General features: G+C 53.5%; 1 protein-coding gene across 1 annotated transcript in view; it reads right to left on the bottom strand.

Moving 5' to 3' along the window:
- Positions 1-2,388, bottom strand: part of SLC9A5 (solute carrier family 9 member A5) — a 35,957-nt gene extending 33,569 nt beyond the window's left edge. Inside the window, exon 1 of the mRNA XM_030581883.1 lies at positions 2,126-2,388. Coding sequence (XP_030437743.1) covers positions 2,126-2,300 — 175 coding nt within the window. The 5' untranslated portion in view covers positions 2,301-2,388. The remainder of the gene's footprint in view (positions 1-2,125) is intronic.
- Positions 2,389-24,128: the final 21,740 nt, after the last annotated feature.

The raw sequence follows: 24,128 nt of genomic DNA, 5'->3' as shown, positions 1-24,128 counted from the left end.
TTAAAATCTATCTATCTTTTGTAGTCAATACATTGGTTTTATTGTTTATCTTTACCAATGAGTTGCCTGAAGTGTTGGTAAATCTGCTCAGGTTTTACCAAGGCTGGCGTATGTCCACTTTCCATTGATGAAGTGGTGAACCAATTAATAAACTTGCACTCCTCGTCTTGAGCAGTGCAAGACGGTACAGCTGGAGGGTGCAAGCCAGGGAGCTGGGGGGAATTGGGCTGGTGCCTCTCTCAGTGTGACTCATGAGTGGGCTCTGGGAGCATTCATGCAGTCTAGCTGGTGTAGGGCTTCATACCCGGTTGTGCTGAGAGATAACAGCGCCTGGAGGGGTTTGTTGCTTGTCACTAGCATAGCACTGTGAGAGACAGACCAGGCTGGAGAGTTAAGGGGGCACAGCAGGCCCACAGTCCCAGGCTACACCTTGGGGATCCCGTCACATACTGCATGCCGAAGAGGAGTGAGACCTTTGAGACAGATGGATTTTGTACATGCATAAAAAAGCTGACGACACCAGAGAGCAATGTCACAGAATTAAGGAGCATCACTAAAACGTGTGTCTTTGGTGAGTGTCTGGTCAGAGATAGAATCATTTGTGGCATTACAGACAATGTGTTAAGAGAGAGATGGTTCTGTGAAGATTTAACTTTAGAAAAAGCAGCTCTCCAGATAGGCAGGGCAGCAGAAACTGGGAAAGCACAAGCCAAAGGGCTGAATTCACCAGAATGGGTTATCCGTGTAGTAAGCACAAAAGAATATAGCTAGAAAAGGTGAAATCAAAGCGTGGAACCACTCACTATGAAAACCACTGCTGGGGGACACTGGGTGCAGACAGCTACATGGAAAGTTGTGAGTCACAGCATGGCCCCAAACGGTGTGTTGTCTTTGGGAAACTGTTATAAAAATGTAGGAAAAACAATCATTTTGCAAAATGCTGCAGGTCCCAAAAGCAGAAAAAAGTGACATGCGTTAAGTTGAAGACAACCTAGTTGAGGACTTTTACATACACGTGCTGGGATCTAGCAAGCCTGATGAGAGGGACTGGATACGGCCCATGACAGCGAATGAAACAATTCCACTGAAACTGGACACAGGAGCTCAGGTCACTGTTCCGTCTGAACAGGATTATGAGAGACTGAAGACAAGACCAAAACTGGAACAAATAGACCAGTGAAGGGGAGGTGAATTGCTCGCATCGACCAAAAAACAACACGTACATGCTCCCATTCACTGCAGTGCCAAAGGACGTGACTCAGTTTTAGCCCTGGCTGCTTCGGAAAAACTCAATCTGGTAAAACAGGTGCTCTCACTACAAGATCATATTGACCCTGGCTATGGGGCACTCTTTTGGGAATATCATGATCTGTTCCAAGGGTTGGATTGTTGTGGGGTGAACATACAATCCGGATAAACAAGCAGGCCCCTCCAGTTTCCATCCATCTAGAGAGGTGCCATTTGCACTCCGTGATAAACTCCAGGCTGAGAGCAATGCAAGTAATACCAAAAATGGAGGTGCCAACGGAACGCGTGAGCTCCCTAGTCATTGTGGAGAAAAGCAACGGCCAGCTACACACGTACTTAGTTCAGCGAGACTTCAACAAGGTGAAAAAAGAGAGAGAACATTTCAAACTGCCAACCAGAGAAGAGATTATGGCTCAATATTTCAGCACATTGGCTGCCTCTTCAGGATTCTGGCAGCTAAAATTAACTGAAGAAAGATCAAAACGATGCATATTGAATGCCCCATTTGGAAGATACAGACTCTTACGCCTACCCATCAGCATAGCTTCGGCACCAGAAGTGGCCCACAAAACCATACATCTGATTCATGAACATATTAATGGTGTCAACACCTCAGTGGCATGCTTGGGAAGCATGGGGGTTGAGAACACAGTGTAGGTGTGTGCGCAGCTCACTACAGACTCGCTCGTGGGTTTTTTTTATTCTTTTGTCATCCCGGCATGTTGTTTAATGAACCCTCAGATCATTCCAGGCCTCCCTGGCATGAGTGGGATGGCTAGTGGCATGGCCAGTTCAGTTACCATCCAACTGCGGCTGCCCTGCCACCTGCCCCACATGTTGCGAGAGGGGCAGATCTCCTAGGGCCCAAATCACTTACCCATCAGTCCCGCTTGCTTCACGCCCCAGAGGGCGGCTCCGGTAGCGAAGGAATTCCACAGCGTGCCAATGACCGCGTAGGTCAGGATTGCCCCAAGATTGTCAAAGAACAGCCGGCTAGGCATGAAATAGCCCGAGTCCAGGACGATGGGGGGCAGGAGGAAGAGGAAGAACATGCTTGGCTCCAGCTGGTACTCGGCTCTCTTAGCGATGGCCAGAACAATGCCTCCAAGGCCAAGCCCCAGAAGGATGAGGAGGCAACTCTCTGGGACCACGGACGTCACCTTCTTGGACAGCTGGAACACTGCAGTGCAGACAGGGAACAGGGGATCACTGCAGGGCCCCAAGCCTCAGCTTACAACACTCTGGGAGTGTGCCACCATCCTCAGTGCACTGACACTGCAACAGGGCTTCCTTAAAGGACTACATGGGGTCCAGGGGAATGAGGGAACATCCTAGCCTGCCCCATGTCCATGTACACATGGCCCAGCTGGGCACTGGTGTCCCAGGACATCCCAGCTGCCCCATGTCCATGTACGCACAGGCCAGCTGAGCACTGGTGTCCCAGGACATCCCAGCTGCCCCATGGCCCAGCTGGGAACAGGTGTCCTGGTACTCCATGCAGCTGGCTATAGGGCACTCCTATTTCATGCTCTAAAGAAGCAGAGACATTTAAGTCCCTCTGTGCTTTCAGGCCCTTGTCTGCCATGCTGAGGGTCAGTGGTTAGTTTATTATCTGACTCCTAGGTTCTAACTATTTCCTGTTAACACCAAGTAATTCATTTTCTGTTATTTTCTTCCAAATTGTCACCTTTGGTATTGTACAGAAACTGAAGACTCAATCGATCAGTCTTCCTGGTTGTCCTGCAGGCAGCCCTCTGTTCACCCCAGTCCTGCAGCTCAGACGCTTCCCTGAGGAACGGTCAGTGGGATTAACGTTCCCTTCGCAAAGAACGGAATGACTCTCCAAGCAGCCACAAAAGCCTTCTCTGCAGCAGCCAGCAAAGAGGACACGTCTGACCAACTGCTGCAGAACACACACTATCGAATCCCCAGACAGCGGCGCACAGCTTCCCCCAGAGTGACTTATGTGCAAAAAAATACAACATGCAAAAAATGTACCAGCGTGGCACTGGATTGAGAGGGTATTTCTAAGTGATTTATTCCATTTAGGGTCTGGGACTGAATCTTAAATGGCTACCGAATGGGACTGTTGGGCAAACTGTTCATACTGCAACGCCAATCCGCCAGCTGTGTGACAAGGGCAAACAGCATGCACACAGCAACGCCGGGCAAGGCAGAAAGGTCTCCTCGGCATCCCCTTTCTAGCAGGCCCACCTGGGACCTGCCTACCCTCAGCCGCTGTCAGACCCCAAGCCCAGACTCCTTCTGCAGCAAATAACCTTGCTGCATGCTGCTGACCTTGTCACATCCTCTGCCACCCAAGATGATCTCCCCCGGAGACTACATTGCAGCACAGGGCCCTCCTGGTCAACCTAGCGAAGACCAGCCATGATCTTTCCCAAGAAGCCGCCAAGCGAACAGGCACAGACAGTGACTTCTGCCCAAGGGATCGGTACCTGGCCTGATAGTGAGTGCACTAGAGGTCTCAGTCTGGGGCGCTACCGGGGCCATGTTGTTTGGGTGTTGGGAGCTTTTAGGTGTTTTCTTTGAGCTTAAAAACTAGGAGGCCTGGAGCCGTGGCCAAGTACAATCCTCCCCCAGTCTGGGAGCACGTACTAATCAACACTTGAAAACCTTGCAGCAGACATCCACTGTTCGGCTCACCGAGATGCCCAGCATGTCCCAGGCTTGGCATGATGCTGGGCAGAGATCACTGAGCTTTGCTCACAGCTCCAGGGTAGCTCCAAAGCCTTTGAGCTCCGTGTCTTTGGCTGGCTTGCACTGGCATGAGGATCCCTAGTCCCCAGCACTGGTCCCGGCTGAGTGCTGGAGAAGGGCTTGCAGCAGTCAGTAGTAACAGGATCACTGAGCAAGCGGAGTCATCCCCAGTGAGCACAGGGAGCGGGCACTGCCCATCAGCCAGTCTCAGCTGCCTTGGGCTCTGCGGGTGGGATGGGATTCGCTGCCCCTGGCAGGGGCGTCTCTCTGGTAACATGGCACCTTCCCGCACACACACATGCCAACACAGTGGTCTCCCCATTACCCATCGCTGCTGGGAAACGGTCTCCTGGCTTCAGGTCGATCACCAGTGCCACCCCGAAATGCAGGCACAAAGTCTGTGATGGGATGTTAGATGGGGTGGGATCTGAGTTACTACAGAGAATTCTGTCCTGGGTGCTGGCTGGTGAGTCTTGCCCACATGCTCAGGGTTTAACTGATCGCCATATTTGGGGTCGGGAAGAAATTTTCCTCCAGGGCAGATTGGCAGAGGCCCCAAGGTTTTTTGCCTTCCTCTGCAGCATGGGGCACTGGTCACTTGCTGGAGGATTCGCTGCAGCTTGAGGTCTTCAAACCACGATTTGAGGACTTCAATAACTCAGAGATAGGTTAGGGGGTTGTTACAGGAGTGGATGTGTAGGATTCTGTGGCCTGCAATGTGCAGGAGGTCAGATTAGATGATCATAATGGTCCCTTCTGACCTTAAAGTCTATGAGTCTATAAGCCTGTGCCCACTGTCTGCTGAGTGCCCACTCCCATGAGATCACGGGAACTCATGGGGAAACACTCTGCAGCATGGGAAACCACACCATCGGCACTCAGGCTGTGTGACTGTCACTCTCAAATGGGCTCAGGACACATGGCCTCTTCCCCCTCTCCAGGGCCCCCTGCAGGCCCTGCTGGAACCCCATAGATTTCCCTCCCCACTTGGCAATTGTTGGGGTTTTGGTGTGGGTGACTCAGTAGGGGGCACTCTCCCCTTCAGTCAGTGCTGACCCCAATGCCCCAGCATGGTCCTAGAGGGCACCATGCTGCAGGCAGTGGGGTGGAGGCTCAGCAGGAGAGGGGAGCTCTGTCCTCAGTCAGTGCTGACCCCAATGCCCCAGCACATACCTGCGGGATCGTGCTGCCAGAGGTGCAGGCTTTTGGAAGAGACATAAAACTGAGTCATCTTCAGGATCTTGTAGCCTGTTTCCTAAGCCTGGGGCTACTGACCTCACTGTCTTGGCTAAATTCCAACCGGAGCAATTCAATTCTATTCATCTAACTCCTCCCTGCAGCTTTCATGAGAGGCCATAGTTGTCTTCACTGAATTAATCACAGCAAAAGATGCTTAGACAAAGACTCGGCCTATGCCCCAGACAGCACCCAGGGTCTGTCAGCACGGGGGTGTCTTTCCCCGTGCTGACTGTAAGTGCTTCTAAGGGGCTCCGCATCTAAGTTGGGTCCCGAGGGCAAGCAGGACCCAATGCTGAGGGTGATGCAGGCCACTGCTAGTCACCAGACCTATTCTGATTACCCAAGCTGCTTGAGAATCCTACAAAGCTTGTGACCTCACTGACATCTTGTGGCAGTGAGTTCCGCAGGCTGAATGTGTGTTACGTGAAAAGGTTACTTCCTTTCATCAGTTTTAAATGTCTCCTCTCTGTTTCATTGGGTGCCTTTTGTCCCCTCTGGGGTCCCCACAGCGCTCTCTCCTTTTCTCCCCTCAAACCTTTTCCCTAGGGGGGTCTCACCCCTTCATCCAGCCTCAGCTACCAAGTCCATGCTGATGGCACACACATCAACTTTTCCATTTGTGACCTATCTCCCCGCAGAAGTCTCACCAACAGCTGACTCCTCCCTCTCCCTCGCCCCACATGTCTAGGGCAGGTCAAGATCTTTACACTTCTTCCTCCACAATGTGTCTAAGAACTATCTCTCATCCCCACCCCGTGACAACGTGCCCCAAATGCAGGTGCTCAAATCCTCCTGGCTTGTCAACCTGACCCCATCCTCTGCTGAATGATTTCCTCTATGTCACCAAATCAACCATCAGCTTCTCATCCTCACCTTCAAGGCCCTGACTAATGCTGGCCCATCACCTCCCCTTCCCAATGCTGGGTGTGCCCCTCACGCTCTCTCACACAGCTGGCATGCCCGGCCATCACCCTCCCCGCACCTGCATCTCTCCCAGAAACACTCCTCTGCAGCAACACCCCAAGGAGTGAGTCAGACATGTATTTATACCCACATAACGATCCAGCACCCCCATGCTGTGTGCTAGCCTGGCTGAGGGGCCACGTGATCTCCCTGCGGTGTCTCCGGCCCCGCTCTCACTACCTCTCTGCACTGGGCCACTGCCCCCTCAGGGCAGCACATCTGAAATGCCCTTGGATGCTTTCAGGGGCGTGGGGGTGACCTGCCTCTGACTGTACAGTCAGGTCCTGGCACTGAGAAGTACACAGTGCCGTGAATGGTGGGCAACAGTTAACAGGGGCTCTGCACACGGCTCGCCCGTCCCCACTCAGTCCTCTCCTCTCAGGTAAACGGGCCCAAAGCCCCATTCGCCTCAGTGGGTGCAGTGCCAGGACTTAGAACGGGACTGGCCCTTCTGCAGACAGAGCCAGGAGGAAAAACTGACCCCAGCATGAGGGTTCGCGGGCCATTTCCTGCCGTCTCTGCAACGCCAGCTAGGCGACACCAATGGCCCTGGAGAGCCCATGGCAATTCCACGGAGGGCTGCAGATTGTCCCCTCACAGCAAGCACAACAGGAAGGCTGGGCCATAGACATCTCAGAAAGCGGAGCGCAAACCAAAGCTGTTGTGGAGGAAAAGGTGTGCCAGGCTGGTCACGCCCGGGCCTCGGGCTCAGAGCACACCCTGCAGCCAGGCCCTGGGAGCAGCCCCAGGGAGAGACACGAGGGGCATGTGGCCCACTCCTGACGTTACCAGCACAAGCTCTGAGAAGAAGAAGGAGGAGAAAGATGAAGGCCCCAGCCATCCCTTCCACTGAACACCCGCAGGATCGGTATCTAGAACCTTTTGCACCCAGGGCGCAAACCCCGTGCAAAGAGCCACGTTCCATGGGGGAACACAACCTGCATTTTCCATTTTTTTCATGTGCACCCTCCTCCTCCATCCCCACTGGCACCCCCGGCTCCCGAGGTGGAGAACAGGCTAGCGGTTTGCATGGGGTGCAGCTGGGCCGCCAGGCCGGTCTGACAGTCCGCAGCACAGTTTGAAAGCGGAGAGGGATTTCACTGCTAAAAGAGCAGCCCTTAGGCTCAGCCACACACAGCCCAGGTGAAGGGGCCATTCTGCCCCCCGTCAGCTCCATGTCTGCAGGTAGCTTCCACTAGCTCCAACACCCAGACGGGCCAAAGGGGTCCGTGTGCGTGAGAGACGCAGCCCCGGGGAAGGCGCCGTACTCAGCTCACTGCAGGAGACAGAATCTGCTTCCCACAGGAAGAGAACTCTGGAGTGCGTCCCCAAGGATCTCAGGGGCTCCACCCCCAGGCTGGGGATCAGAGCGATGGGAAATCCAGCTCCCCTCAGCTCTCCCTGAAGACCTACACCCCTCCCCACCCCCAGTCCTCACAGCCATGCCAGGAGTCCCATCCCATCTGCGTATAAGGGAGCAGGAAATGCTGCTGCTAACAGGACACAGCTTCCCCTCCCGGAGCAGAGTCTGTATCTGCCCACGAGCCATAAGGCGCTAACCTTAGCAGAGAGCTCTACTCTGTTCAGGGTTCATTTCGTGCCATCTCCTGCCCTCCCTGTCCCCCTTATCCTAGTGTCATATTATGTGCCTCAGGTGGCGAAAAGGGGGGACCAAGATGCCTGGAAAGGATGAAGTGAGATCATAGAATCATAGAATATCAGGGTTGGAAAGGACCTCAGGAGATATCTAGTCCAACCCCCCTGCTCAAAGCAGGACCAACCCCAACTAAATCATCCCAGCCAGGGCTTTGTCAAGCCTGACCTTAAAAACCTCTAAGGAAGGAGATTCCACCACCACCCTAGGTAACCCATTCCAGTGCTTCACCACTCTCTGAGTGAAAAAGCTTTCCTAATATCCAACCTAAACCTCCCTCACTGTAACTTGAGACCATTGCTCCTTGTTCTGTCATCAGGTACCACTGAGAACAGTCTAGATCCATCCTCTTTGGAACCCCCTTTCAGGTAGTTGAAAGCAGCTATCAAATCCCCCCTCATTCTTCTCTTCTGCAGACTAAATAAGCCCAGTTCCCTCAGCCTCTCCTTGTGAGTCATGTATCCCAGCCCCCTGATCATTTTCGTTACCCTCCGCTGGACTTTCTCCAATTTGTCCACATCCTTTCTGTAGTGAGGGGACCAAAACTGGACACAGTATTCCAGGTGTGGCCTCACCAGTGCCGAATAGAGGGGAATAATCACTTCTCTCGATCTGTAGGCAATGCCCCTACTTATACAGCCCAAAATGCCATTGGCCTTCTTGGCGACAAGGGCACACTGTTGACTCATATCCAGCTTCTCGTCCACTGTAACCCCTAGGTCCTTTTCTGCAGAACTGCTTCCTAGCCATTCGGTCCCTAGTCTGTAGTGGTGTCTGGGATTCTTCTGTCCTAAGTGCAGGACTCTGCACTTGCCCTTGTTGAACCTCATCATGTTTCCTTTGGCCCAGTCCTCTAATTTGTCTAGGTCCCTCTATATCCTACCCCTATCCTCCAGTGTATTTATCACTCCTCCCAGTTTAGTGTCAACTGCAAACTTGCTGAGGGTGCAGTCCACACCATCCTTCAGATCATTAATGAAGATATTGAACAGAACCGGCCCCAGGACCGACCCTTGGGGCACTGCGCTTGAAACCGGCTGCCAGCTAGACATGGAGCCATTGATCACTACCCGTTGAGCCTGAAGATCTAGCCAGCTTTCTATCCACCTTATAGTCCATTCATTCAGCCCATACTTCTTTAACTTGCTGGCAAGAATACTGTGGGAGACTGTATCAAAGGCTTTGCTAAAGTCAAGGAATAACAACACATCCACTGCTTTCCCCTCATCCACAGAGCCAATTATCTCCTCATAGAAGGCAATTAGGTTAGTCAGGCATGACTTGCCCTTGGTGAATCCATGCTGACTGTTCCTGATCACTTTCCTCTCCTCTAAGTGCTTCAGAATTGATTCCTTGAGGACCTGCTCCATGATTTTTCCAGATGTCCCAGATGATTCTGGCAAGTGACCAGCACCCCATGCTGCAAGGGAAGGTGAAACCTCCCCAGGTCACTGCCAATCTGACCCAGGGGAAATTCCTTCCCAACCCCAGTATGGTGGTCAGCCAGATCCCGAGGTGGCAGCTGAGGAGCCCAGAGCCTAGAGTGGGTGCCCTTGAGGGCCCAGGGAGGGGGAAAACACAGGTGCCGTGGCCCTGAACCAGACACGCTGTACACCCAGGAGCCTCCATTCGCTCCCTAGGGACAGGTGTCACAGGTGGCTCAAGAGAGTAGGGCAAGCACATTCCAAGGCTTGAGGATGCTGCAAGGGGCCTGCAGGCTGAGCCCCCCGGCTGAGCTGAGCCCGCCAGGCCACACAAGCTGCTCAGCACAGCTCATCGCCACCTGGCTGAGGGGACCAGGACGCCATTAGGAAGCACTCTGATTAACAACGCAGACAGTCCTGTAGCTGCCTTTGGAGGCGAGGGAGACTCCATTACCTCCTGCCATGCAAGGCATTTTCCCAGTCCTGGGCACGGTTCTGATTTGTCTTCATATTCCCACATGCTCGGGGCCTGACACATGTGCAAGGAGCTGGCTAGCACACATATGTGCCTCAGTTTACTAATGTATAATGTGCCTACAGCAAACTAGCCACAGTGCTGAGAGAACACCGAGGTGTAAAAAACCTCACATGAAGTGCTAGCGTTATTAGCAGTGGGTTGTAGAATGCTGTGTGCCATGCAGTGTCACACGGCTACACGCTGCACACCTGTTCACGGATATTTTTATCCCCATCACGCTCGCTCACCCAAAAAGTTGAGACTTGCCTCACATATTCCACTCTAGCTTCTTCTTTACTATCTGGTGAGTCCCAGCCGTGTGCTCGGCCTCCTAACAAACACGGAATGGTGACGGTGAAGATCTAACTCATCCACAGATCTCTGGGCACTTCACAAAGGAGGTCAGGCTGATTATCCTCATTTTACAGATTGGGGCAACTGAGGCATGGACAGGTGAAGCAATTTGCCCATGGTCACCCACAGGCTGGTGTAGGGTGACCAGATGTCCCGATTTTATAGGAACAGTCACAAAATTCAGGGCTTTGTTTTATAAAGACACCTATTACTCCCCACCCTTTGTCCCGATTTTTCATACTTGCTATCTAGTCACCCTAGGCTAGTGGCAGAACCGGGAACAGAACTGAGGTCGCCTAAGGCCCAGAACAGTGCTCCAGAGAGGCCACACGCCTCCTCCTTTCATCCAGCTTTATCAACTGATTCCAAACTATAAAGACACTTCACCATCACCCCACTGCACCCAAAATGTAGCCTTTTCTGAGGTGCCACCTGCTACGTAGAGTAAAAGCTGCTCCGGGGCCTTCCTTCAGTTTCCCATGCAATTACCGACCCCGCTGAGCCTCATTTAACTTGTACAGCCCGACCCTACAGGGCCTCTCTCTTCCTTCCACAGTTCCTCTGTCCCTCTTCCTGGTCACGCCCCATCCTCCCACGCCCCATCGCCCCATCCTCGCAATCCCTCACCTATAGGGAGATGTTTGTTCCCCGCATCCTTTGATGTCACTCTCTGCTGAGTTGTTGTTTCTTGTTGCAGGGTGTTAGGAACAGCAGTGCTTGCTCACGGTGGGGATGCTGGGTAAGGCGGCACAGCAGCTAAAGCTGCCCGGCACAGTTGGGATGGCTAAAGAAGGGCAGGGGAGCAGGGGGACAGTCGGAGCTGCTCTCGCCAGCTGCAGGCTGCTGATTTTTTGGAGGCGCCCGGGCGGGTGTGGGGCTGAGGAGGGCTGTGATGGAGAGACCTGGGTGCCATGGACAAACTTGGGGAGGGTGTGGCCTGACCAGGGAGGGGCATGAAAGAACGAGGAAAGACACTTGTGGGAGACGTGAACAAGCGGGTGTCCAGGGCTAGTATTACTAGACAGGTCCTGGGCCACCTGATAAGAGACAAAGGGGAGAAGTAGGGAGGAGCAGAGATGGGCAGGGCCCACAAGGGGAGGATGAAAAGCTTGACCTTGCATCAGAGGTGGATTAAGGTCTCCTGGAGCTCCCAGTGCCAGAACTGTGGCCCTACCCAACCTCTTCTGCCTATGGCCCAGCCCTGTTCCGTCCCTTCCCCCGTGTCCCCTCCCCCTTCCCACCCCTTCTGCCTGTGGCCCTGTCCCATTCCACCCCTTCCCCCGTGGCACCACCTCCGTTCCACTCCTCCCGTGTCCCCGCCCCCATTCCACCCCTTCTGCCTGCAGCCCAGCCCCGTTCCGCCCCTTCCCCAGTGGCCCCACTCCTGTTCCACCCTTTCCCCGTGTCCCCGCCCCCATTCCACCCCTTCTGCCTGCAGCCCAGCCCCGTTCTGCCACCTTCCCCAGTGGCCCCACCCCTGTTCCACCCTTTCCCCGTGGCCCCACCTCCGTTCTGCCACCTTCCCCTGTGGCCCCGCCACTGTTCCACCCTTCCCCCCATGGCCTCATCCGTTTCACTCCTAGCTCTGTGGCCCCACCCCCATTCTGCTCACAGCCCCCCCCCAGTTCTGCTCCTTCCCTGCAGCCCCGCCCTCCTCTTGCTCTTTGACACCACCCCCACCACCCCGCCACCGCGGAAGCCCCAAGACCAGAGAAACTCTATGCCCTCACCAGAGCCCCGGGGCCCCGGCAGGGAGCGAGAGCTCTTCCAGCCCCGGGGGCCTTGGCAGGGAGGAGAAAGTTACTCACCTTGCAGTAACTGAGGTTCTTCGAGATGTGTGTCCCTGTGGATGCTCCATTCTAGGTGACGGTGCGTCCAGACGCTGTCGATCGGAGATTTTCGGTAACAGTGCCTGGCTGGGGCACATGCACCCAGATGGTATCTCCCGTCTAGTTGGAATCTTCCTGAGTGCGTGCGCCCCACACCCTCCTCAGTTCCTTCTCAACCGTGGAGAGTCATCCCAGTACTCCAAAGTAGAGGGGAAGAGGGCAGGGAGTGGAGCACCCACAGGGACACACATCTAAGAACCTCAGTTACTGCAAGATGAGTAACTTTCTCTTCTTCTTCGAGTGCTGTCCCTGTGGGTGCTCCACCCTCGGTGAATGTGTAGCAATACCCACTAGGGTTGGTGGAACTTTGGAGATGCGGCAGGTAGTACTGAAGATAGTACTGTATGGCCTACTGTTGTGTCTGCCGTGGTGTCTTGCGTGAGAGCATAGTGTTTTGCAAACATGTGTTCAGATGACCATGTAGCCGCTTTGCAGATATCAGGAATGGGAACGTTGTGTAGGAAGGCAATGGATGCCGACCTGGCTCTAGTGGAATGAGTTCTAATGTCGTCGGGTGGTTGAAGATCCTTCACATGGTAACAGGATCTGATGCAGTCAGAGATCCACTTGGATGGACGTTGTTTAGAGACAGCTGTGCCTTTCGATCTTTCGGCAATGGAAACAAAGAGTCGTGGAGACTTGCGAAATGGTTTAGTCCTGTCTAAATAAAAGGCAATTGCTCGCCTGACGTCGAGAGTATGCAGGGTTGCGTCCTGCGGAGTTTTGTGAGGTTTGGGATAGAAAGTAGGTAAGTATATAGGTTGGTTGAGGTGGAAGGTCGACACCACCTTAGGAAGAAATTTAGGATGTGGTCTCAAAGTGACTTTATCTTTGGATAAGATTGTGTAGGGAGGGTGGGCCATCAGGGCACTCATTTCACCAACTCTCCTTGCTGATGTTATGGCAACTAGGAAAGCCACCTTCATGGACATATGGAAATGAAAGGAGGTAGCCAAAGGCTCAGATGAAGGTTTCATGAGAGCATGAAGAATGAGGTTAGGATTCCATGTAGCCACTGTTGGGTGAATTTCAGGGTAGAGATTTTGCAGGCTGGTGAGAAAGCGTTTAATGGTGAGGTGCGTAAAGAGTGAGTACCCATCCAATAGGTCATGGAAGGTGGTAAGCGCAGCCAGGTGCACTTCGATGGAGCTGAGTGAAATTCCGTCCTGTTTTAGTTTCAGGAGGTAGTCTAGAATGTTAGGGAGAGTCACGTTATTGGGTGCTAAATGTTTATATGATCACCAAAGAGCGAAACGCTTCCACTTCTGCAGGTGGGTTTTACGAGCGGAGTCTTTCCTACTGTGCAGGAGGACATATTGGACTTGCTCGGAACAGGCTAGTTCATGGGTTTGGAACCATGAAGGAACCAGGCTGTGAGGTGGAGCTTTTGGAGCTGGGGGTGAAGAACTTATCCGCTGTCCTGGTAAAGGAGGTCTGGCCTGTTGGGGAGAGCCCATGGGTGACGGGAGGACAGGCGGAGAAGGTAGGGATACCACGTCTATCTTGGCCAAGACAGGGCAACAAGGATGACCTGGGCCTTGTCATCCGCAATCTTCCGAAGAACTCTGTGTAGCAGAGGGATAGGTGGGAAGGCATACAGGAGGTAGTTGTTCCATGGGATGAGGAATGCATCCCCTAGGGATGCCGTCCCGAGTCCCGCCCTGGAGCAAAACAGGGGGCATTTTCAGTTTTGGGTCATGGAAAAGAGATCTATTGACAGGGTGCCCCAGTTGGAGTATTGCGGGGTGCAGTTCCCATCCGTGTTCTGTCGAGAAGTGCCTGCTGAGTGCGTTGGCAGTAGTGTTATGGCAGCCTGGTAGGTAGGAAATGATGATCTGTATTCGATGTCGTATGCACCAATTCCACAGTCGAATGGCTTCCTTGCAAAGGGAATGTGATCGGGCTCCCCCTTGTCTGTTTATGTAATACATACATGCTATGTTGTCTGTTAGGATTCGCAGGTATTTGTTCTTTATGAGGGGAAGAAAGCGAAGGCATGCTCTCCTCACTGCTCTGAGCTCTAACAGATTTATGTGTAGATGCGTCTTTGATGCGGACCACCGGCCTTGTGCCCTGTGTTCCCCTAGATGCGCTCCCCAACCGATCAGGGAAGTGTTCGTGGCAAGCATGAGCGTTGAGGATCGTTGCTGGAAGGAAACCCCTACGCAGACGTTTTCTGGACTTGTCCATCATTGTAGGGAAGTTATAACATTGGGAGGAGGAGTCAGCAGCATCCCTAAGGGATATCTGCTGGGTTTGAAACTGGAGTTGAGCCAGCCCTGGAGGCATCTCATATGTAGCCTGGCGTGTTGAACCATGAAGGTGGTGGCTGCCATGTGACCAAGGAGTTGTAGGCAGATTCTTGCGTGCGTCCTGGGACGAATAGAGAGCGTGTGTATGAGCTGTGTGATAGCGAGGAATCTGTTTTATGGGAGCGAGGCCCTGCTCTGGGTTGAGTCGAGATGAGCTCCAATGAACTTTATCTGTTGCGTAGGTGTCAGGGTGGATTTTTGGATGTTTATTTGGAGGCCTAGGCTGTGAAAGAGGGAGATGGCGAAACGCATGGCTTGAAGTGTCTCGCCATAGGAGTCACCCTTGATGAGGCAATCGTCCAGGCAGGGGAACAGTGTGACCCCGTGTTTGCAAAGGTAAGCCACAACCATGGCTAGGGTCTTGGAAAAAACTCTTGGAGCTGTGGAGAGTCCGAAAGGAAGAACTCTGTACTGAAAATGATCCTGACCAATTGTGAATTGTAGGAAGCGTCTGTGAGCTGGATGAATTGATATATGGAAGTAAGCATGTTGTAGGTCGAGGGCTGTGAACCAGTTCCCTTGATCCAATGCAGGTATTATTGTGCCCAGTGTGACCATCTTGAATCTTTGTGTTCTCACGATTTGTTCAGTCGGCCTAGGTCTAGTACAGGCCTCCATCCCCCGGTCTTTTTCTGCGTTAGAAAGTAATGGGAGTAGAAACCTGTCCCTTGGTGTTGCGTCAGCACAGGTTCCACTGCGCCTAGTTGCAGAAGGTGTGCCACTTCTGTGCGAAGTAATTGTTCGTGAGAAGGGTCCCTGAAGAGGGACGGGGAAGGGTAGGAGATAAAAGGAATGGAGTAACCGGTCTGAACTATTTCGAGGACCCAGCGGTCCTGTGTAATCCGCTGCCAGGCATGTTGGAAATTCTGGAGGTGGTGGCCAAATGGGCAAGTAAGCGGTGGAATCAAGGGGTGGTCGTGCAGATCCTCGACCAATGTTTCAAAACTTGTTTATTGCCCGGTGGACGGAAGACGGTGGCTTGATTTTGATTTTGTCTGCATTTGGGGGGTCTAGTACGATTCCTAGTTGTGTCGTATGGTCTGGGTTGAGGGTGATAGTACTGATGTGTGCGTGGTCTTTGGTAGGCTTGGTATCGTTGTCTCCTGGGAAGAGCTGGGTGAATGCCCAGGGTGTGCTGTGTCGCTTTAGAATCTTTCATGGTGTGCAGGAGTTGATCAGTTTTTTTGAAAAAGAGTTTGTTCTTATCAAAGGGGAGATCTTCCACTTTGGTCTGGAGTTCTTTAGGAATGCCGGACACAGAGAGCCATGAGCATCTGTGCATAACCATAGCAGTTGCAGTGGTATGGGCTGCTGTGTCCACCGTGTCTAAAGACGCCTGTAGGGCCGTTCTGGAGATCAGTTGTCCCTCACTCAGGATTGATTTGAAGTCTGCTCTTCTGTCCTCTGGAATGTAGGAGGCAAATTCGAAAACCTTATTGTAATTATCAAAATCATAACTGGCAAGGAAAGCAGAATAATTTGCAATCCTGAATTGTACTGTAGAGGATGTATAAACCTTGCGGCCCAGGACATCAAGGTGTCTAAGGTCCCTGTCTTGCAGGGTGGGTCGATATTGTGACTGTTTGGTCCTCTGTGCTACTGCATCCATGACAAGAGAGTTCGGTGGTGGATGAGAAAATAGGAAGTCTGCGTCCTTTGCAGGAACGTAGTATTTACGTTTGGCCTTCTTGCAAGTTGGTACTAGAGAAGCTGGGGTTTGCCAGAGAGTGTCAGCTAGCTCCATGAGTGCTTCGTTTATAGGGAGCGCGATTTTCGAGGGTGCAGACAGTTGAAGGATTTTGAGGAGTTTGTGTTGCATCTCCTGAACCTCTTCTAAGGGGATATCCTGACTGAGTGCAACCCTCCTAAAAAGATCTTGAAATTGTTTGCAGTCATCCACGGTCTGTAGAGGTGAAGGGAGGATGGCTTCATCTGAGGCTAGTGGAGAGTTAGGGTTAGGTGAGTCAGGATATGGTGCGTAATTCCCAGTCTCAGGAGGGGGCTCAGGCACCCTGGAAGTGGATGGAGCAGGGATTGAGGCACAGAAGGAGGGTGATTGGTAAGAGGATGTTGCCATGGGTACCACTGAGGCCAAGGCATGGGGTAGGAGAACCCAGGTGCCGCCAACAGGGGGGCAAAGTAGGGAAACTGAGGCTGCTGAGCTAGAGCCATGACCTGAGGTGGTAAAGGAGAAGCAGGAGGGGAGAACTCGGCTTGCTGCTGTAGCTCAAGGTCACCGTCAGTGAAAGCCACGGCAGGTGGAGAGAGCGGCGGTTCAGGAAAAGAGTCTCTGTATCTGGGAGCGGAGAGTGAGGCTCAGGTGGCACTAAAAGGTCACTGAGTGAGAAGCTGTTGCTCCTGCTCCCTGGGCTGAGCTAAGCCTGCTCTCTGCTCTAGCGCATTAGCAGGAGCGAGTGACAGAAAGTGTCCTGCTGTATTAAGCCTAAAGGTGCCCTGCAGGGGGTCTGCTGCTGGTACGCGGGTAGAAGAGTGGCTGGGTGCCGACGCCCTTCTCGGTGCCGAGGCTGATCGCGCTGGCGGCACTGCAGCTGATTCGCTGCTGAGGCAGAGCGCGCTGGCGGGACCGCAGCTGATTCGCTGCTGAGGCAGAGCGCGCTGGCGGGACCACGGCCGCTTTTGGTGCTGAAACTGACCGCGCTGCGAGTACCGCAGCCATTTTCATTGTTGGTGCTGAACGCGCTGCCAGCACCGTGGCCGTTGTTGGTACCGAGGAAGAACGCGGTGCCAGTGCTGTGGCCGTTCGCGGCACCGAGGAGGAGTGAGGTGTCCACACCGCGGTCGTTTGCGGTGCTGAGGGGACTGAATCAACAAGTACCTTCCCGGCGCGGGAGGTCGGGTCCCTGCCTCTGTGCTCTGTCAGAGCCGTTGCTGAAGCATTAGAGGAGGCTGAGGCACCTGCCTTTCGTGCTGTCAGCACAAAGGGTAGGGATCTCGCGGGAGACCCCCTACCCTTGTTAGAGTCTCTTCTGTGAGACTGCTGCACTTCTTGCCTCCGCTGCAGGGAGGGTGACGCTACGCTCCCCACCGGTTCCGATCTGGCTGGGGAGCGTGTGGGAGCGGGTTTAACCTTTCCCGTCTCCAGCAGCGGCTGCAGGGATTTTTCCATCATGATGATTTTGAGCAGTAGATCCCTGTCACGACGAGCTCTTGACTTCAGGCTCGCACAATGGAGGCACTTGGCGGGGATGTGGGTGTCCCCGAGGCACTTCACACAGTGTGAGTGGCCATCTGACCGTCACATGGAGTCCTGACAAGAGATGCAGCTTTTGAATCCTGAAGTTCCTGGCATTATGAAGTAGAGATGGCCAAGGAGAGTGTCTCAACGGGAGACAAGTCTGAGGGGCTTTTTTTTTTTTTTAAACTAAGTAACTAACTATGTAACTATACTAAAGGAAGGGAAACAACTGGGAAGTAATTAATAATTATTCCTATGTTCTTTGTTACTGTTTCCTATAGAGACCAGGGAAGAAAGGCAGCACTGCCCCGAGTCCCATCTTCAGCCGAGAAGGAACTGAGGAGGGTGTGGGGTGCATGCACTCAGGAAGATTCCAACTAGACAGGAAATACCATCTGGGTGCGTGCGCCCCAACCAGGCACTGCTACCGAAAATCTCCGATCTACAGTGCCGGGACGCACTGTCAGCTAGAGTGGAGCACCCACAGGGACAGCACTCGAAGAAGAACGAGAGCACTTCCAGCCCCAGGGGCCCCGGCGGGGAGCCAGAGCACTTCCAGCCCCGGGGGCCCTGGCGGCGAGCCAGAGCACTTCCAGCCCCGGGGGCCCCGGCGGCGAGCCAGAGCTCTTTTTCTGGGGGGGCCCAAATTGGCCAGGGCCCCTGGGCACAGGCCCCGTGAGCCCATGCACTAATCCACCACTGCCCTGATGAGGCCTGCGGGCAGTGCCACAGTCAGGTCAGCAGGATGGCAGGAGGAACCGAGGGCAGCATCAGGAAGGCTGCAGGGGAGGAGCCGGCAGAGGAGCGGTGCATTCTGGACACATTCGAGAGGCACTGGCTCATTCTCTCTAGCGGAGAATAGCTCAGAGCAGCCAGGAACCGAGAGCAAAGGCCACCCACTCACCCAGGAGGAGCAGTTCCTGCGGAGCTGTGCGGGGGCTGCAGCAGCAACGTGACAGGCGCTGAGGGCGCCGGTTATTTGGGGATCGCGCTGGCTGGAACAGACCAAACCCACCACCGGCCTTGTCTTGCTTTTTTACCCCTTTCTCCCTCACACCCACTTCTCCTGCCCCTGCTTCAGCCCCTGTCTCCACGACTGCTGTTCTCTCTCTCCTGCACACAGGGTTCCCTGCCTTTGTTCCGTTTCCTTCCCAGCCCTCTCTCCATCTCGGCTCCTTCCCTTCCATCCCTGAGCCCCTCCTCTGCCTTCTCCCCTCTTCCATTTCCCTGGGCCAGGATCAGCATTCCCGGAAGGTCCTGACACAAGCCCGGCACTGGCTTGGCTCTGCGCCCTAGAGCAAATGCGCAAGCCAAGTTCACGAGAGGAGCACATGCCGTTACTCACCTCCGGCATGGACAAAGCACCAGTGGCAGGCACAGAGCACTCAGGGAGGGGACAGCCAGGCTCTTCCCAACTTCTAGAGCCCAGGGGCTTTGCAGTCACACAAGTCAGGCCCAAAGAGTGCCAGGGCCAGGGCTGTAGCGGGTTGTCTCTGGACGGGAGGAGTTTAGTCACAGTGCAGACACAAGCTCATCTAGACAGGCCCGGGCAAGGCAAAAGAGTTGGAAAAGGCCAAGCGAAAAGCAACCAGCATAAAGTGGAAGAATGTGACAGCTTCCTGCAGCCCAGGGCATCCACCCCACTCTGCCTGGGGCTCTGCTCTGGGCTCCTGGGAGACACATTTCTGCATCTGGCTCCCCAGAGAACAGCTCTGGCCAGGAGACAGCCCTTCCTTCTGTGACTGCCACAACTGTCGTGGGCTCTGCCTGGCACAGCTGCTTCCACTAATGCAGACTGGGATGCCCACCTCCTGAGTGCAGCTGGCTGCACTGCCAGGGAGCTTCTGGGTGCTGGCTACTACTGACAAAGCCCTAACGTTTTTATGCTGTTTGCAGGACTGGTGCTCGCCCTCCCACAGAGTAGCCTGCAGGAATCACACAGGCTGTGCTGGCAGACCATGTCCTCTTTGTCGCTCTCCTCAGTGGGGAAGGAACTGGGTACAGCTCCTTAAGCACATGAATGGTTGTTGCCTTAACACAGGGGTCGGTAAACTACGGCCCAGGGGCCACATCTGGCCCTTCAGATGTTTTAATCCAGCCCTTGAGCTCCTGCGGGGGAGGGGGGTCCGGGGCTTGTCCCGCTCTGGCACTCCAGACATAAGCTTGCCCTGCTCCACATGTGCTGTGGCTCCACACAGCTCCCTGAAGCAGCGGCATGTCCGCCCTCCGGCTCCTATGCACAGGGTCAGCCAAGGGTCTCCGCAGCTCCGCATGGCCAATGGGAGCTGCAGGGACGGCACCTGCAGATGGGGCAGGGTGCCGAGCCACCTGGCTGTATCTCCGCATAGGAGCCAGAGGGAGGACATGCTGCTCCTTCTGGGAGTTGCTTGAGGTAAGTGCCACCTGAAGCCTGCACTCCTAACCCCCTCCCACACCCCAATCCCCTGCCCTGATCCCCCTCCCGCTCTCCAAACCCCTCGGTCCCAGCCCAGAGCACCCTCCTGCACCCCAACCCCTCATCCCCAGCCCCACCCCAGAGCCTGTACCCCCAGCCAGAGCCCTCACCCCACTCCCGCACTCCTGCCCCAGCCTGGAGCCCCTTCCCGCACCCTGAACTCCTCGTTTCTGGCCCCACCCCAGAACCTGCACCTCCTGCCAGAGCCCTCAGCCCCTTCCACACCCCAACCCCCAATTTCATAAGCATTCTTGGCCCACCATTGAATTTCCATACCCCAGTGTGGCCCTCAGGCCAAAAAGCTTGCCCACCCCTGCTGTGTGCCATGTGGCTGGATACTTGCTCCACAAGTGCCCCAAAACCACTCGCAATCTGAACAAACCAATGCAGAAATGCAAACTCCTTTGTAGTCATGGTGCAGCAGTCGGGGAGTGGGGGAGGGTGGAGAGCTCTAATTTTACACATAAAAAGCAGGAATTTGAGAAATTAAGGTTCCCACAGCAACTGTAACTTGGCCACCCGTGAATTAACTTCAGCGCCTAAGCACCATAGACAGCATCCAAAATACCGTGCAGCAAGGCCGATTTGCAGTTGCTATGAGAGCTCTGAGGCAAACACAGCTCTGATACACTAGTGGTTAAAAAAGGAGAACGTTGCTGACATGAAACTACAGAAAAATCTCTGAAAAACTCCTATACCCAGGAAATAAGAAGTGCCAACGTAGTCAGCGACGTGCCCAAATGCCTGTGTGTGACTGGCTGGCCTTGCACAGAAAGCTGGCCTTCAGAGATGAAGGACAGGACAACCAGGAGAATGTTTCTTCATTGTGAAAAACCCTTTGATTTTGTGCAACCTTGCCACAGAAATAATTCCGATCTGCCACCGCAGACAGGCACGACAGTTAGAGTGCACAAAGGCATCACTCCCAGAAAACTTCGGACAAGGAGCTCCTGCCACTTAAAAGCCTCCAAATCGAGCCCTGGCTTCAGCCTGAATTCCGGCATCTCCAACGAAGTGTTGGAACAGGATAAAAATTCTTCACTGGACACAAGGCTAGCTGTCCTGACAAGGATGACCCTTCTCCTCACAGATTTTGGTCCATTCTTTTCCCTGTACAATTTTAAGCATCCCACAAGAATGGCAATGAGAAGAGGTCCCTGAATGGGCCTCACAATTTCCCAAGTGGTCACCAGCGAGGAACTCGCTTATAGACCGAGAAGTAAGAAGACAGGCAGGGTCTGCGGCTAGATGCTGGTGTATTGCCTTTCAGTGTATCCCAGTGCTTGTGAAACAGGCCTGCGGCTAGGGGAGCAGGGATCCGTGTGGACTGTACCCACTGCAATAACTAAGTGTTTGGGGAGAAGACCTCTCGCTGGCAGCAGCACTCCAATGATCACACACCAGGCCAGGGGGCCCCTTTACAACGTCTCAGGTTGGGTACTTCTGAAAACAGGACTCTCCCTCGCCACCAGCCATGGTGGGCATTGAACCCTCGCATAGCTAACTTGACATCATCAACTGGGGGGACTCAACAACCTTCTGTCAGCTCTGAATTCCTTCTCTCCCCACCAAGGGAGAGCAGAAGAACTAGTTGGCTGTTTGCTCACATGTCTCACGCAGAGCCCTCCCTTAGAGGAATTAACCCCCAGACATATGCCTGACAATCACGCAGCCAAGGGATCCAGTTCTTTCCCCAGTCAGCAGAGCTCCAATTCTGCGAGGCACGCGAGAGCCAGCAGCCGGGTAAGAGTGTTCATCGTGACTCCGGTGCTGCCCTTCAGGGCCCTGCAGCCACCCCTCCTGAGCACCAGGAAGGCCTCCCTGCTAGCAGAGCTAAATGGGCCACAACTGTATCCACCCAGCCGACAAGAGCTGCTAGCACATGCAGGCAGCACCAATCCCCCTCCAGAGGCAGCTGCCCTCAACAAGGAGCACGAGCTGCTCTTATCCAGAGACACTCGGGCTCCTTCTAGCTTCTCTCTCATTACACCTCAGTCAGGCAAAAACAGGACTCAGACCAGGGACAGAGAAGACTCCATGGAGCCTGGTGTCACAATTTCAGGGCAGCTGCACCTGTATTCCCCATCTGGGGTCCCTTGAGGGCAGCCACTTAAGGTTTCCAGCCCCCAGCTGCCCCCTCTCTTGGGCAGAGACCCGCAGGGGTTTTAAGACTGCACAGTTCCCTGCATTACACTGTGATATCCCTAGGAAGCCAGACTGCTTTGCCCAAACAGACGCTTTGCTGTCTCTCGGAGGATTACAAGCAGCATATTGCCAGCCCCTTCTCAGCAAACACATCTACTCTTAAGGTGAAAGCATTACAGAGAAACCACATACAAAGAATGAAAGAACTGACAAGCATGCTAAAAGCTTATCAGAGGTCACGTGCAGTCTTGTGGGGTCCTAGTGAGCCAGGGCCTTCCGATCCTTCCCCAAGAATTGGGGCCCCCTTGGACAGAAGGTCCTATCACTAGATCAGCAGCAGGTCCCGAGTCAGTTTAAACTCGGATTATTGACCCAAAAGTCCTTTCTTTGTCTGTTGGCCTCTGGAGAATCCAGTGTGAACCAGTATGTGAGCCCGTCCAGGAAGCTGGTACCTTTCGGGTGGGTTACAACCTGGCTGTTTAGCCTTAATCACCAGACACGGGGTTGAGTCCCTACAGCAAGCCCTCCCCCATGGAGCAGAACACAATCACACAGAAACCATTCCTTTCACACAATGGACCCCAGGGACACAGCAAGGGGTCACCCTAGCTCTCACACCTGTATGGTGACTTCGCCTTCGATGAAGCAATAGCCTGATAAGCTTTTCCCTGGCAAAGTGCGTTTGAGCTCTGCTGGCCCAGGGCAGACCTGGGCTCCACCAATGCTGAAGAGAACAGAACCTACTGTCATTTCCCTGGTACCACAAAAACAAAACCACATCCTTATGCACAATCTGGGAGCAACTGATCTAGCAGTCCCACATTCACCCTCCAGATGTGCTCCAGATCATTGTCACCCTGCCCAAGGGCCTGTATCACCAACACCTCCCACTCCCTTACCATTCCCAAAGGGTTGGAACCCCCACTCCTCCTCCTCCTCATCCAGTGCAGCAAGCACTTCCCCTCAATCAATTCCTCTGTGCATGCCTGGGTCAGCTCTTGCCTGGATTATCATGACCTTCATCTCTCAGGTCACTCTGCTTCTCGCCTCCCCCTCAGTCATTCTATGCAGAATGTGGCTGTAAGAATCCCCATCTTCTCCCGCTCTCCAGCCACATCACCACTACACCTGCTGGAACGTTTCCAGTGGGACATCTCTCCACCGGAAAACACCCAGGTAATGATCCATATGGATCAATGTTGTCTAATTTTTTTACAAGAACTTCTGAGAGGGTTTTAATTTGGTCATTTGAATATTTCTGATTCAGGACAAAAGAAAATTTCAGAATATCAGAACAGAAATTCTGAGCTTCAACCAGCTCTGGTCACCACCTTCTTGTGTCCCTCCATGACCTTCTTGTCTCACACTCACCCTCCTCATCCTCATGGCTCTACAGAATTTCTCTGCTGTGCTAAGGGCTCTAGACCTCACTCAGGACTAGTCATGTGGCACTCTCCCTTCCACTCCAGCCAGAGTCCACCAGGGAAGAGTCTTCCTTCCACCAAGAAGAGCCTGCTTTATGGCGTGAGGCATCAAGGTTTATATCGCTCAGATATTTCTATCCTATCTCACGTCATTGTGGATGTTCTCATTAACCCTCTTTGAATCCCGCAATGTTCTCGGCCTCAATGACATCTTGTGGCAATGAGTTCCACAGCTGGGAACTGTGTACAGATTTAACAGCTTTAATTTGGTGCCTCTGAATTTCATTGGGTGATTTGTTCTAGGGTGAACAGGACCACCTGAGAGACCTCCTCTAGGTCAAAAAAAATGAGGAGTCCTTGTGGCACCTTAGAGATACAGACTAACACGGCTACCACTGAAACTCCTCTAGGACGGTCATTCGTGACTCTGAGTATAGACCAGTCATAGACCGTTTTATTCCTCTCTCCTCTGAACTCTATTGCCCTAATCGATTTAATCTCCCTTCCTGCAGAAGTCTTTATGTGCCACTAATTGCTAGAGTCCTGCAGATCTGTGAATATCTGTAGACCATGTATGCAGATTTTGTATC

Source organism: Gopherus evgoodei, chromosome 12 (assembly GCF_007399415.2).
Source record: "Gopherus evgoodei ecotype Sinaloan lineage chromosome 12, rGopEvg1_v1.p, whole genome shotgun sequence".
Lineage (NCBI taxonomy): Eukaryota > Metazoa > Chordata > Testudines > Testudinidae > Gopherus > Gopherus evgoodei.
Note: the sequence above shows the minus strand (reverse complement) of the source record. Positions and strands in the feature narration are given on the sequence as shown.